The sequence below is a fragment of the Nasonia vitripennis genome (genome assembly GCF_009193385.2).
Source record: "Nasonia vitripennis strain AsymCx chromosome 1 unlocalized genomic scaffold, Nvit_psr_1.1 chr1_random0008, whole genome shotgun sequence".
In the NCBI taxonomy this organism is placed as follows: domain Eukaryota; kingdom Metazoa; phylum Arthropoda; class Insecta; order Hymenoptera; family Pteromalidae; genus Nasonia; species Nasonia vitripennis.
In genome coordinates, this window is record NW_022279595.1 from 278103 (window position 1) to 294154 (window position 16052).

The 16052-nt window shown below is 33.9% G+C and overlaps 2 protein-coding genes across 7 annotated transcripts in view; both read right to left on the minus strand.

Moving 5' to 3' along the window:
- Shmt1 (serine hydroxymethyltransferase 1 (soluble)) overlaps positions 1 to 5465 on the minus strand; it is a 90037-nt gene extending 84572 nt beyond the window's left edge. The window contains exons 1-2 of one of the 6 annotated variants that reach the window (XM_031932755.2): positions 4811 to 5465; positions 3658 to 3851 (exon numbers count right to left, since the gene is read on the minus strand). In XM_031932755.2, the coding sequence (XP_031788615.1) occupies positions 3658 to 3848 (191 nt within the window). In that variant the 5' untranslated portion in view covers positions 3849 to 3851; positions 4811 to 5465. 6 annotated transcript variants of the gene reach the window in all.
- A 5531-nt stretch (positions 5466 to 10996) lies between these two features.
- On the minus strand, positions 10997 to 11851 carry LOC103317083. Its single transcript, XM_008213810.1, has 3 exons — positions 11562 to 11851; positions 11317 to 11463; positions 10997 to 11261 (listed from the first exon to the last, which is right to left on the minus strand). Exons 1-3 carry the CDS (start codon positions 11849 to 11851, stop codon positions 10997 to 10999), a joined length of 702 nt encoding a protein of 233 aa, XP_008212032.1.
- Between the last annotated feature and the right edge of the window lie 4201 nt (positions 11852 to 16052).

Sequence of the window (16052 nt, forward strand, 5' to 3'; positions counted from 1 at the left end):
AATAAGTAAATAAAACGTAAAACAATGATGATTTAGATATGCACAAATACTTTATTTATTTAAAACCTCTTATAATTCTGGTTTTGAGGAAAAGACTTTGTATTAGTTGTATATACATACATACATACATAAATACATACATACATACATACATACATACATACATACATATATATATATATATATATATATATATACACACACACACACACACACAGTTATTATTTATATAACAAATTATTATTTATTAAGAATAATACATATCGTCTCTAATGCTCTTATAACCGTAGTACACCTACCACTCGCACCAGGCCGAGATCACCATTATTTATTTGAAGAATTATTATTATAAATAATTCTCTTGTAGGGAGTGAAATATTTTTCATTGATTAATTCGATATAAATTAAGATATAAGGGTGCGGCCCTGAATTAAAGGGGGTGTAATATTGATGCTAATTAAATAATCTTTGATTTTGACCCCTGAAACCCATGGAAAAATTGTGCAAAGCGGTCGATTTCGCCAATATTTTTATTATGGCCATTTTTGTGAAATTCCGTAATTAATTTTTTTTGCTGTGTTAAAGGTGCATCCGTGAAATAAAAATTGTTTCAAAGGGTTTCTTTTTTGCGACCTTTCGATTGACATAACTTAAAAAAAAAGTAATTGTGCAAACGTTGTCATTTTTCCATAAAACCTTAGGGATTTACACCTGAATAGAGGTGCGGCCCTGAATTGGAAAGGGTACCATTTTAGTTTTTACGAAATAACCTTTTATTTGAGTCCTTAAATGTCCAAAACAAAATGTGCAAAGCATGCTTTTCATCCATTTTTATCTGAAATTTGAATTTTTTAAGTGATAAAAGGGATGAAAACTTGATTACTGAATATCTCAGCTTCCCCAGGGGCACAGGGGTTAATTTTTTTTTTTTATATACATGTTTGTTTGTGCTCTACACGTTTCATAGGTTACCCAAAGGGGACATGAATTATCTATACTCCAGGTATCCTCCTTTTCTACATACTTCTGCATACATTCTGGAAAATTTTTCTTCAAATTTTTGAAGATTTCTGCAGCTTCTCTTACAGTGCTTATCAGAATGTTTCACACCTGCTGAATCAGACTCAAGTTTCAAATACTAATAGTTTAAAATACATTATAATTAAAAAACGAGTTATGGTATAGGTACCCTGGTAAAATTAACTTATTAAATCCGGTTTCGAAAGATAATAGAGTTTAATTGGATTTCTTAATCGGAAATTATCGAATTAAAATCTATTTAATCGATTAAAATCTATTTAATCTGATTATAAGTTTTAGTCGGTCTTAATCGGATTTAAACAGTTGTGTTTTTAAATAAAATGTTATATTTGTTGAAAAATACAACTGATTGAATCCGACTAAAACCGACTAAAAGTTATAATCAGATTAAATAGATTTTAATCGATTAAATTGGTTTTAATCGATTAAATTGGTTTTAATTGAATAATTTCCGATTAAGAAATCCAATTACAACCTATTACCTTTTGAATCGGATTTAATAAGTTATTTTTACCAGGGTACTACCATCTGGATAGTAATACCAAAAATTGTTATTAACAACCACGAAATTAAAATTTTTTAATAATATTGTTAGAGAGGAAAAATAAAAAATTTAGAGAAATTGTACCTCATCCTATGGTAATGTGCTCAAGGATATGGAAATATATAAGAATGTACTTCAAGAGCAATTATAAAGCATCAATTAAAAAACTGGTTTCATAAAAAAGAATTTTAATATTTCAAATACACCAACATTTTTCGAAAACGTTTTTGAATTTATGTATGATACTGCTCTTTTTAATAAACTTGCAAGATCAATGTGCGCTCCGCGCACTCTGCTTTATATTTAACATTTTTATAGGTTAGAAACAAACTATCACACGCGTCCCGCCATCTATCTCGTAATCTTATTGGCCAATTGGCGACCAATCAGAGAACAAATAGAATGATGATTCCTCTCATTTTTAGAGTAAGATTCAAAAACGTTTTTGTAAGTAATTGCACGTTTTAGTAAGTGTTCATAAGGAAGAAGCTGAAGCTACCCGCCACACAGAGCCCGCCGAACAGTGCCGTATACGCGGTGGGGCCCCAAATTTTGTTTTAATGTACACAACTTTAAACCGCTTGATTATGGTTAAAATAATTAAAAATTATCGAAAAAGTAACTTTCCTGTTAAAAACAAACGAAATGGGCATTAAATAAACAATTGAGGTCAACAATCGCAAAGATAGCAATTTTAAAGTACGAATCAATAAAACATATTCCTGAATTATTACTGGCCAACGAGGTTTGCGAGAATTGTTCTTCATACGTGTGAGAAGTCAGTCACAGCGTTGAGGTAATGGCACTAACTTATAAATAAACAAAATCACCCCCTTACTTGCAAAATATATCCGTATATACAGGTTTCACTGCCTAAATTCTATGAATCTTTTTTCAAATTAATATTTGGCGAGTGAAACTTGCTGGAGGCCTTCTTCTTACGTGTAGAAAGACATCTGCCGTGAGAAACTTGTGGCACCAATGTTATTAATAAACAATGTCGCCTCTTAGTTGCAAAGAAGCACGAATATTTGCGTTTTGCTACGTCTTGTCCATGAAACTTTTTTTCAAATAATGTTTGGCGAGCGAAACTTGCTGGAGACTTTGTTCTTACGTGTAGAAAGACAACTACCGTGAGAGACTTGTGGCACCAATGTTATTAATAAACAAAATTGCCTCTTAGTTGCATAAAAGCCTAAAAAGCCTACAGCACTGTTTGTTGGGTTCAGTGTGACGGGTAACTTCAGCTTCATGTCATAAGGTACATTTTTGTACATTTCGGTATGTTTTGGTACATTTTAGTATGTCTGCATAGATTTTTGTAAAAAATATTTCCTTATATCATGCATGAAGCTATATATTTCTGCATATTTAAGTACATTCTTGTACGATTATGCAGAATTTGGTATGTTATTGTATGTATTCATATGTTTCTGTACAATTTCATGCATTTCCATACTTTTGCATGATTATACATAAAGCCACATTAATTGTCAAAATTTACAATCATTTTATATAACTTTACAACGATGTACCTAGTTGTAGATAAACTTACTTCATTGTACACCAAATTACATTAGTCAACGTTGAAATACTAATGATTTTTTCTATCTAGAAAGTACTGCAAGAGAAGCTGCAGCAATTTTGCAGGAATTCTGTAGAAATATTCTGCAGAAAATATACAGATAATATGAATATCAGACTACAGCTTTGGCTGCAAATTTAGCAGTGTAGTGCTTAATTCAATGTATCATTCTATCAAAACTAGAAATTAATTGCACTATCACTTTTTTTTGGCAATTGAAATTTAAAAAACTCTATTGTAAATTAGCAAAGCGTTTACATTAATTCATGCATTGACGAGTGAAAAATGTAATAGAAATCATAAAAAACAATGTAAAAGCTCTAATAATCAATATTGTAGGTAAACATTATGCGGAAGTGTTAGTTTTTTTTCAAATTTACTCAAAATCATTTGTGCACAAATTCTAAATTTTACACTCAAATAAAATATTAACTGCCATTTATATAAATATTTTCAATAGCAGTCAAGGAAATAAAATAATACTTGCCTTTGTCCTGGCAGGCCCTCACTATACTTATTATGAAGACATGAACTAAGACATTGTAAAACACTTAAAGATGTAAAATTTTCACTAGCTATCATTTCAAGTCCTGATTCTTGACGAATCTTTTCTTTTTTCATAAGTTCAAAAAGTTCTTGGTCAGTTTCCCAAACATTCTTATGTATCATGCTATCCATTTTCTACAAAAAAAAACAGTATTATCACTTTTAAAAATAATTATCCTAAAGCTGCCTCTTGACTGTTGCAAGAGAATAATTTTGAAATGTATGACACATATCTATTATATGTACCAAATATTTGATTAAAATCTTATTAGTAGGTCAGTCCTAATCACTCTTTCGAATCAAAGGTTAAGTTAATGATAACCTTATATTGAGCAATTGTGAATGGTCATAAACAACCTATACACTGTATTAGTGTTTTTTTTATTTGGTTTTGTGAATTATTACAAATAACGAAGTTATTAGTAAAATATCTTGAAGTTATTAGTATTCTTACTATTTATTTTTATATTAACATTTTTATATTGAATGTATATACTACTTTATATAATGGTATACATATCCCTAACATATTATACTTAGTACATGCTACCATTTTTTAAGAGAAAAAATTACCTTTTTTAAATAAACACAATAAAACCGATAAGTTATAACTGATATCTTCTGATTTTTTAAAAAATATACAAGCATGTATCAAATTAAGTTTTTATTTCAAAAATTGAAAATTATATAAAATATTCTAAACAAGACTTAAGCTACTGCAAGCAAAGCAACTATACGAATTTTAAATAGTTATTTATTATAGCAATGTAAAAGTACGCAACTTTTAATTTTATCGATTTGTAAATAACCTTACTAAAATGATTATCTAAAATATATTTGTATTGCAAAAATAATTAAATCATAGTCAACAACACAAAAAAAGTTAGAAAATATCAAGAAATAGTAAAAATTATAAAAATGCTATATTACAAAACAGTTTAAAGCCAAAGGTCGTTAGATTAGCAATTATGACATATACAGTGTGAAGTAGGCCGTAATCACGTGATCACGTGATTGAATATAAGTGCGTAATTCAAAACCCCCCCTACCCCAGCCTATAAAAGTATATTTTTTGTAATAATAAACATACTGACCGATGTATTTTAATTAGCTCTATCCAAAAACATCGCCAGATTAAACTGCTCCACCTTATATTTCTAATGAAAAATCAATAAAGATTTGGGGAAAAAAATAAATTATCTTAATTTTGATACAGCCATATTTTATGTACATCTTATAAAATCATTTAGAGAAAGTACATAAGCATTTATTGTATTCTTGGTCACTCAGCCGTTAGGAAAATAGAACATAAATTTAGAAGTGGTGGAAAGAAAGATGCCATTGTGCGAGTATCGGCTCTCAGTTTTTATGCATCATAAAAACTGAGGACAGAGTTAGGGTGGTCAACACGTGTGCACCAAGTGCGTCATTGTGGGTTCGCCCGCTTTCCGAATTTTCCACCACCACGTAGGCCCTAGGCCCACCCTGCAGCAGATCGACGCTGATATTTAGGTTCTTTGAGACAATATACATCCTTGAAACTGGTTTAACTACAAACACTGTTCTATTTTATTGGCCACCTTGAAACCATTTCGCGATTGTAGAGAGTATTTTAATGCTCGTTTGAATAACCTGCGATTAATATATTTTGTGTTCCTAAAGACATCGCCTAGGGTTTTGCGCGACGTCACAACAGAGATTAGTATCACAATCACAATAAAAAGCTATAGACTCAATCTTCTTAAACTTCCATCGATTTCTATTGAATTTTTTCATATAGGAAATTTAACGACTTTCCCTGGTGAAAATAAAAAATGTAATAAAGTGTAATAAAATATAAGAAAATGTAACAAATCGTACCATTTTATACGTTTTTGTTCGATTTCAGACCTTTTTTACGTTTTATTACAGTTTGCTACATTTTATTACATTTTTTTACGTTTTATTACAATTTATTACAAACCCCTCGTTAAAAAAAAGGATTGAAACGGCCCTGGTAAAAATAACTTATTAAATCCGATTCGAAAGATAATAGGGTTTAATTGGATTTCTTAATCGGAAATTATCGAATTAAAACCTATTTAATCGATTAAAATGTATTTAATCTGATTATAAGTTTTAGTCGGTCTTAATCGGATTTAAATAGTTGTGTTTTTAAATAAAATGTTATATTTGTTGAAAAATACAACTGATTGAATCCGATTAAAACCGACTAAAAGTTATAATCAGATTAAATAGATTTTAATCAATTAAATTGGTTTTAATCGATTAAATTGGTTTTAATCGATTAAATTGGTTTTAATTGAATAATTTCGAATAATTTCCGATTAAGAAATCCAATTACAACCTATTACCTTTTGAATCGGATTTAATAAGTTATTTTTACCAGGGGGATTGAACCTCAGAAAAAATGTACAGATACGTTTACAGTGAGATCCGTTTCAATCCGAAAGTGATGAAAAATTTGTCCAAAGTGTCAAATCCGTTTCAATCATTTTGAAAGGTTCGAATCCGTTTCAATCTTGTGCATTTTTTAAATTTTCAATGTTTCAGATCCGTTTCAATCAGTTTGTTCAATACGTTTCAATACGTTTTAATCCAATTCCAATTTATTCCGAATCCATTTCAATCTGAATTTATTCCGATCCGATACCTTTGTTTTAAATACATTTCAATCAGTGCCTTTAAGTTTCAAATCCGTTTCAATCGATTTATTTTAAAATTATTCGGGCTTTTCAAATGTCAATTGAAAATTAAAATTTCGCGCTATAATATAAAAGACAAAATAAACATTTAAATTTCCCTATTATAACGTTATTTTTTTTTTGTCTTTTATATTGTACCACGAAATTTTAATTTTCAAATTGACATTTGAAAAGCTTGCATAATTAAAAAAAAATGAACTGAAACATATTTGAAAATTAAAGGCACTAACTGAAATGGCGGGTGTGCTGTATCAATTATTATTTTTAGACTTTGAAACTTATAGGGTTTAAATAAAATAACAATATATATTTTTTGAGTTCCAAATACTTATTGTTTTCCAATTCATTTATACTATTGATCATGAAGATTTTTATAAACAATATCCATTTAGATAGCAAATTATTTATGTAAAATTGAAAATACGTATCTATGGTTTTTCAAATCGCAGAATATCATTTTCTTAGTCGCAATAAACTATTTATAAAATAAACTACAGTTTGTGGACGTTTTTATTTTATACGGATTCAAACTGACAGAAACGGATTATAACTTTTTAATTATTGTATTGTAATCATCCGTATCAAACCATAACAATACAATTAGAACACCATTTTATATATATATATATATGATTTGAAAAACCATAGATACGTATTTTCAACCCGTTATACATGTCATCATATATAACGACGTATATAACGGATGGTAACGGATTATAACTTGAAATGGATTCGAATGGATTAGGTAATCTAAACGGATTGGTACGGATTGGTAACGTTTATTTTTTTTTATTTTTTGTTTGTTACGGATTGAAACGGATTTAACATCTAAGTTTCATATGATTGATATGGATTAAAACGTATTGAAATGGATTGAATACTACATTTTGATTTACTGTTATGGTTTAAAACGGATTGAAACCAGGAAAACGTTCTTCGCGTAAATAAAGAAACCCGTTAAATCAGATAATAAATAAACAACGTTAAGTTTAGTACTAAGGCATATCCGATGTAAAATTTCACGCTCTTCAAGATGATGGCATCCATTTTTTTGTAGCTACCACTGTTTTCGAGAAATTCACGAAAAATATATTGTTTTGCTGTTTTTACCCCCACACCGGGCATTATGGGGTCTGCAATTTTACATAAATGTTTCTGGCAGGCTAAACTTACACATACTCAAAATGCAGCTCTTCTAGTGAAAAAGTGTATTTCGAGCAGATTTTGACTGGACTAAGAACCCATTGCATCTACTTTCGTAAATTAGCCCCCCTACTGAAAAAAGTAGATGACAACCAACTGATTATTAGCTGATATCTGCTGATAATCATGGCAAAACGTCAGCTGATTATCAGGTGATATCAGCTGAATATTTTTAATAAAGCTGATAGTTACAAAAATGCGTTTGTATGAAATAAAATGTTAATGATAATCAACTGATTATCAGGTGATAATCATCAAAAAATTTTTAACCTTCAGTATATTTTTTCAAAGTAGTTTAAAACTAATAAAATTTATAAAATTCATATGATGAGGGCCTAATACGGTGTTATCATCCAGATGATGAACACCAAAAAATTGGTTCTGAGCTACAAAATCTTTTTTTTTTTTAATAATTTGATTTAAACAAAAAAAAATTGAAATATTAATAAATAAAAAGTGTGCAGCTCACAGCCAGTATTTTGGTGTTATTATCTGTATTGGCCTACATTATATATGTTTTATAAATTTTATTAATTTAAAACCCTGTTGAAAATATTTACATGAAATTTTACATAAAATTATATGTAAAGATTTCAAAATTTTACATGTAAAATTTCACATGTATCAATGAAATTGTAAAACTGTACGTCAAATTTTACATCAAATTTCATATAAAGATCTTTATCATAAATTTTATGTAAAATTTGACGTACAGTTTTACAATTTCATTAATACATGTGAAATTTTACATGTAAAAGTTCGAAATCTTTACATATAATTTTATGTAAAATATCATGTAAATAATTTCAACAGGGAACAACTTCGAACTACTTTCCCTACTGAAAAAAATCAGATGACATTCAACTGCTAATCTGCTGATAATCAGCTAATAATCATGCCAAGATGTCAGCTGATTATCAGGTGATTTCAGCTCAGTATTTTTAATAAAGCTGACAGTTATAAATATGCGTTTATGTGAGATAAAATGTTAATGATAATCAGGTAATAATCAGGTGGTAATCATTCAAAATTTGTAACCTTTAATATATTTATTATAAGTTGTTTAAAATAAGTAAAACACCAGTACTGCCCCTGATTATGTGAGATTTATAAATGTTATTTATTTAAACAACTTATAATAAATATATTAAAGATTACAAATTTTGAATGATTATCACCGGACGCGAGGGCTCAATCATCATCCGAGTCTAAAAATGCCAATTCGCCCCTTGTTGTGTACCGTGTTTTTTATAATTAGGGCCTCGATATCGCTCTTTATCACCTGATTATCATTAACATTTTATCTCATATAAACGCATATTTATAACTATCAGCTTTAATAAAATTATTGAGCTGAAATCACCTGATAATCAGCTGACGTTTTGGCATGATTATCAACTGATTATCAGTTGATTGCCCTACTAAAAAAAAATCGCGCGATTGATCGCCTTAATTTATCGAACTTTTTTCGAAACGATTAGTCGCGCGATTCATCTAAATAAATTTTTAAGTAAAATAAAATTGTTTAAAATGCAAGATGGTAACATCTATACTGGCCACCCCGATTAATAATTTTGAATTTTAAACAATTTTATTTTACTAAAAAATTTATTTTTTCGTGCAACTAATCGCGTCGATAAAGGTTCGATAAATTAACGCGATTTTTTCAGTAGGGTGATTTAGTATCACCTTGTTGACCAGCCAAGATGTCTTCTTCTGGACATTAAGTGCCTTGAGTGCAGCCTGGATGTCTGAGCATACACTTATTTTCCTGCCATGTGCACCAAGTTCCATGATCCTCTGTGTACAGCTCAATATGGCATAAATCTCTGACTAAAAGATCTTCATAAGTCACCCCAGGAAAAAGAAGGGTCCCTTTTCGCCCCTGTGTCACGTCAGCCCACATGCAACCGCACCATTAAATCACTTTAACCTACATACAAGGCTGTTACCTATAACGGCGGGTCAAAGCGTGCGCCAGTAAACCGACAACAGTTGGCAATGCAGAATATGGCATGAGCAACGAGCAGACGACACGTGCGGCCAAGAAAGAAAGGGCGACGATCCTGAATAAACCAGGACAAACAAGGGGAGACTCTCCGGGTGTTACAGGACAATAAGGAAGCCATAAATCACTAACAGACAATTCCAAATAAGTGGAAATTGATGCAACAATGAGAGAAAATGCAGTAAAGAAACCATAACAGATGGCCAGGCTTGCGGTAGCGTACTGAGGGGCACTAATTAAGAAATAGGAGCTACCCCCGCTGAGACACTCACCCTCCCAAATTCCTGATTGGCTACCCTATTCAAATATCTCACGTGAGATCTCACGCCAAAATCTCATCTAACTAATTTAGTTTTTTACGCGTTTTTAACCATTTTCAGTCGATTGGTGGCTTTTTTTTTAAATTCAAACTTAGAAAATTTTTCATAAATTGGACTTCATTTTTTTGTCAAAATTTATGATAAATTTTCTAAGTTTGAATTTTTCAAAAAAGCCACTAATTGACTAAAATTGGCTTAAAACGCGTAAAAAACAAAAAATTGGTTAAATAAAATTTTGGCGTGAGATCTCACGTGAGAAATTTTTAATAGGGTAGAACCTTCCCTATGCTTATGCGTTACCCTCGTCCCTATAAATATTAATGGAGAGCAAGAAGGAGCTTCTTTTGGATTCCGGAGTTCTTACTGGTAGGGCAAAGCTCTGCCCAAATCGCGACTTAACTATTTTTCTGTAATTGGACTTAGACTTTGAACGTTCGCCTAGTTTACGGACTTAGTCACATTTCACCTCCGACACGAGTTGTACTCAGTCGAGGGTCTCTTCGCTTGTACTATTCATATTCTAAGAGCTTGAATAAACTATCACACTTCGTATCTAAAACTGCGTATGAATTATTTAATTCAAATCTCCGCGCTCTTGAGACGAGCGGCAGCGCCAGACCGAGCCAAGCAGTCAGTAACTACAGACCAGCCCTCTCAAGGTAAGTCATTTAACCTCTACTCTATTCTCTGTGTTGCATGAAGAGTCATTGTGTCAATTCATAGTGTCATAACGTTATTAGTTCAATCTTACTTAGTTACGATCTGAGTCTCGCTACTCCGTGAGCTATCACAGAAACATCATAAGTCGAGCTACCGTTCGAACCGCGCGTACTTCTTTACCTTTTCCCTAGGCGGTATCGAGTACGCGAACTGCGCTAAATAAAAGGTCTTATCGACTCGGACTAAATAATTAATGTCTCTTCTAGTCTCACAGTCTTGCCGTATTGGAATGATGATTTCGTATTTCCTTCCAAAGAAGTAACACGCTATCATCATGTCCGTTTTTATATAAAATTCCGGGGTGAGGAAGAGTTTCAGCGGAAGCTAACTGTGTCTCGTCTCCTGTTTCCACTGCCCATAGTCATTGAGTCTATGGGCGGCCTTGATTGCCTCGCAGATGATCGTGAGGTGGAAGGGTTCTACTTCGACCAGTATTCCTAGTGCTTTGGTAGTAGTTGTCCTCAGAGCTCCTGTAGTCAACTTTGTTATGAGTCCCCAAATTCTTTCCAAGGCCTTTTTCGCCCCTGCTTGCTCCACCTTAGGCCACCGGACCAACGCGGCATATGCAAGCCTAAGCAGAAGTGCGGTACTATAGAGCCATAGGAGAATTTTTGTAAGGTATCGTAAGATGTTTTTCCCAGGACAGCTTCATATCAAGGACAACGCAGAGGTATTTAACTGAGTCCTTCACCTCCAGGGTTGTGTCAGAAAGTCTAGATACCCTGTAAGTTTCAATCGTGTACTTGCATGTGAAGATGACGAGCTCGATTTTGTCCGGGTTAACCGAGAGCCTCGTCAAGCAGCATCATTATTTCACTTTCTAAGGTGCGAGCTGCATAGCCTTCATGGCAGTGCCAGGCTTGCCTTCTTTGATCAGTATTAAGAAGACATTAGCATAGGCATGGGCATAGCACCCCCAACATTCAGCGCCTCCAGCAGACCATTTGCCACGGCACTCCAGATGGTGGGGAACACCACCCCCCTTTGCGCACATCCTTTGCTGACTACACCCGTAACCATAGTGGTTCCTAGTTTTGACACCATAGTCCTACAGTTTAGCATGCCCTCGAGCCACTGAATCAGCGGCCTCGGCACGTTCTGCTTGATTGCCTCTTCAGTTACCGTTTCGGTTGAGGTGCGATTAAACGTCCCCTGTATGTCCAGAAATGCTCCTACCATAAAGTCAGTCTTTTACAGCTGCTCCTTGATGAGGTAAACCGCCGAGTGTAGTGTTGTTTCCATGAAGTACTCCCCTATTGCAAAGTTTTTGCAAGATCTGAGATGAGATCTTACGAACGATCTTACATAAAATCTGATATAAAATTTTCAATCACGAACCAACGTAAATCTTACGTTCATGATAAAAAAAAATTATCTGTATCAAATATCCATTTGGGATCTTACGCAAGATCTTGTAAAAGATCTTAGTCAAGATATTATGTTGGTGTCTCTTGCATAAGATCTTATATAAATTCTTATGTAAAAATCGCTGCCAACTTCATTAACAGTATGCTTTCTCCAAGAGATGTAATGATCAAAAGAATCGTTTTTCTTTACTTAAATGATTCAAAGCTTCTTAATAATAATATTATAAATTTAACAAAAACTTATAATGACCGCCATGCTCGTAGCTTTTAGAATGCGTCAATCGACTCACGATGCGAAGATAACTACTAAACAATCTCGAAACCTATATATTGTAACATGGTGAAATTTCACCATGTAACAAAGTTCGGAAGAAGCCAGAGCAGAGTGTCCCAAGGTCAAGTGAATTAGTCTGAGTGTATGTGGCTAATAGCATCTGTTTGTTTGGAGCGAAACGACGCCGGAGTAGGAGAGTTGCTCGGGAAAGGATGAAAGTACAACGGCCGTCGCTAGCTCCCACGCAGAGGCCAAGCAGGGGCAAGAGAAGACGATAGACCAGGTTGGCGCTGCAACAGAGAAGCCAACGACTTGACAGGGCGCTCAAGTAACGGTACGCGCATCATATGGCGTCGTACGCAGTTGGCAGAGCCCTGGTGGAGTACAAAGCAGCTAGATCGGGGTTGCAGTATTCCGCAGTGTCGGAAACATGAACTGCTGCGTATCGCGCTCGAAATTTAATAATTGTACACTCGAGTTAAGGGCTCAGACGTCAGTGACATTTTGTTGTTTCGGGTTCCGCAATTCGAAGTTGCTAAACTCTAAATTATCTGCGAGCGTATGGCTGTCTGTTGTAAGGAACGCATGTGTTTGAATTTCCCAGGCATTAGCTCCAACAGTTCACGAGTAGAACCGTGCAGCGCATGCGCCGCCGCCCAACGAACAAGAACGGTGAACGTGAGCAGCGCAATGAGTGAAAGAGTGAGCCGGCGGCGTAGGAGAGGCGGCGACGAGCCTCAGCCGCTCGCTCGCTGGTCACTCTCCTGCCCTGCTGGATCCTGAACGGACGTGCAAGTAGCAGCTCTTCGGAAAGGCTATTTTTGTTTCCTCGCCTTTGGGCCCTCGCTGTAAGCTGTCGGATGCAAGCGAGTGTGATCGGGAAGAACAAGTGTGATTATGGATATCTTGAAGTGTGAGCGTGCCTGGTTACGACCAAACCTTGGGACACGCGAGAGTCGTGAATAAAGTGTATTATCGGTTGTTGTCTTTGTATCTCGGCTACCATTACGAAATTTCAATTATTAGAATATTGCGGTTAGAATACGGTTAAGTGGTTATCTGTGCGGAAAATTGGCTATCTAGGAAAATATGGGCTATTTATTGTAGGAAAATCAGTATCAGGTTTTGTCGAGTGTTAAATTGCTGCGCGAGTCAACAGTCGTATAAGTCGTAAAAAACTGAATATCTTTGTGTAAAACGACAAAGTGTAAATTGTGAGTAAATCGAATAAACGCGTGCTGAGATCAAATACAAGATTTGTCCAACGTGATGTGCATTTATCCCCGAACCTCCCCCTCTCCTAAACCGCGATCGCGGGGCTCAGCCGACTGCGCATTTCCATGTTTCGGCGAATTGAGACAAAGAAGTCGCGAGACTTTGGCACTAGTCGGCGAGCGCCTGGCACCCGCGCCACCTGTCGGAACACCACGACGTGTCAAGCGCGAGGGGAGCTTATCAGCTCAGTCGCTTCCGACCAGTGGTAGGGTCACGATTATGCTTATCGGCTCCCTACGGTTAACTTCAGGGGCATCGCGGTAAAAATAATCCTCTCTGTCCCCCGAAGTTGGCCATCGAGAGCCCCAGCACTATAAAGAAACTACATTCGGATTGTTGGTGACCGTGCCGTTCGAACAACAAATTCCAAATCTAAAACTTAATTACAAAACCCCCATATCCCAAAACTACTTACCCCATCCGCGAAGAGTTGCAAATATAATATTTTAATACTAATGTATCTCAAGCCCCTAAACTCATCTATCCAAGACATAGCGAGATGCAAGTGAAGAAACAAAAATTATGCTCAACTAAAATCCCCCAAAACCACCTACACCAGACACAATAAAATGTCAATATAAAACAAAAATGCTAAATCCTAAACACATAAACCCACCTAACCCAGGACTATCGAGTTCCAAAAAATAAATCAATAAATAATGTATATATTTTTGTATGCATTAGCACATCGGAGAAAGGCGAGTAAGAGCGAGAATAACATCGCTAAATGCGAAACGCTTTGCTGTCGCCGATATTTAAAGGTTCACTGTTGAACACACATACATGCACACACATAGACACAGTACATACAAACACAAAGTATGCAGATATTCAAATATTGTTGATAAATTCATTAAACTGTACTGGGGTAAGACTTGACGATGAGAGAAAACATAGTCATTTATCCTGTTCTAACTACCGGTTGTGTTATCGGATAGTATTTTCAATATACTGACCATGCTTTATAGAAGAAATTTGTATTCTTATGAAACGGACCAATTTTTCAGATTCGTCAATTGCATAATCTAAATAAAAATAGTCAGTTGCATTCGAATACTTTTATTGATCTGCTGCAGCAAAAAATTATTATTTTACATAAACCAAACTGTCTCTCTGATATAATAGTATGTTTCACTATAAAATGGAAAAGTCTGTTGTATAATTTTTTCAAATATTTTAGCTATATTAGAAATCAGTGATATTCGGCGATAGTTTGCAATACATGTACTATCTCCAGACTTGTAAATTGGTACTATATCAGCTCGTTTTAGCGCATTCGGCCAAATCGATTGCTGTATACTTATGTTAAAAATATGTTCCAAGGGTTTTGCCAGAAACATAGCAATGCACTTGATTGTACTTGCATTCAGGTTGTCTACGCCACCAGCTTTTTTCTCCATTTCGCTTATTACTCTATGTATTTCACAAACATTAGTTGGTTGTATAAATATGGATTCGCTATTTCTTGCTGGCAGTCTTATTTGATCATCGCACTTATTATTTATTTGGTTACTTAAGTCTAATCCATCTTGACTAAAATAATCATTCATTTCATTCGCTATATTTGTCTTGTTTACTATTTTTTGGTTATTTACCACTATACAGTCAGGCGATTTCATTTGTTTGTTGATTTTGCCCATTTTACTGTTTATGATGCTCCATAGCTGTCTTGGATTATCGCCACTTCTTCTTATCTCATTGTTTTCGAATTTGTATTTAGCATCTTTTATTGTTTTATTCAAAATTTTTTCATAATTTTTATATTCATACTTTAGAGTTATATTTGTAGGATTTTTTCCATGTATTATATAGATTTTCTTTATTTTTACACAATTGATTTAGTTATCCATTTCTTCCTAGGTAATTGTTTATTCTTAGTTTTTTGGTACAAGTGGCTTTTCCAACACAGCTATGTATCATTTTTATTAGTTCATCCAAAGCAAGATTTGGATCCTGCGAATGCAAACATGAATTCCATTCTATTTTATTGGCATATTCCTTTAACTTTCTATAATTAATACATTTTTCTATCTTTTCTTGCTCATTCTGCACTTTAAGCTGATCGATGCTTATTACAAGCGGATAGTGGTCGTTAAACGGAGTACATAGTTTATAAGATTCAGTATTAACGTCTCTAGTCTTTGCAAAACAATTATCAATACAAGAACCCGATTCGTTATCTAGAGGGGGTCTTGTTACACCTCTATAGTACGGAATGAATTCCTGTTCAAAGAAATTATTTAAGAATTCCTGACTTATTGATATTGCACCTATATTATATTTTTGTACTTTACTTTCTATTATATCTATATTGAAATATCCTATTATACAGTGATTTTGGTTCGAATGTGTTTTGATAGAAATTTTTTTACACTATTAAGAAATCCTGTTTTGGGAACATCATGACACCTGTACATAGCCGAAACTCTTAATGATTCACCTGATTGAAGTTTAAGATCTGAGC

Bases quoted from the DNA above. Each gene is read 5' to 3' on its own strand.
- LOC103317083 (XM_008213810.1), bottom strand. From the start codon at position 11,851: ATGGTAGGAGCATTTCTGGACATACAGGGGACGTTTAATCGCACCTCA. The intron at 11,464-11,561 runs GTCTTCTTAATA...CTGCTTGACGAG, and splicing joins ATGCCCATGCCTATGCTAAT to GCTCTCGGTTAACCCGGACA. The intron at 11,262-11,316 runs GTCCTGGGAAAA...ATGGCTCTATAG, and splicing joins GTTGTCCTTGATATGAAGCT to TACCGCACTTCTGCTTAGGC.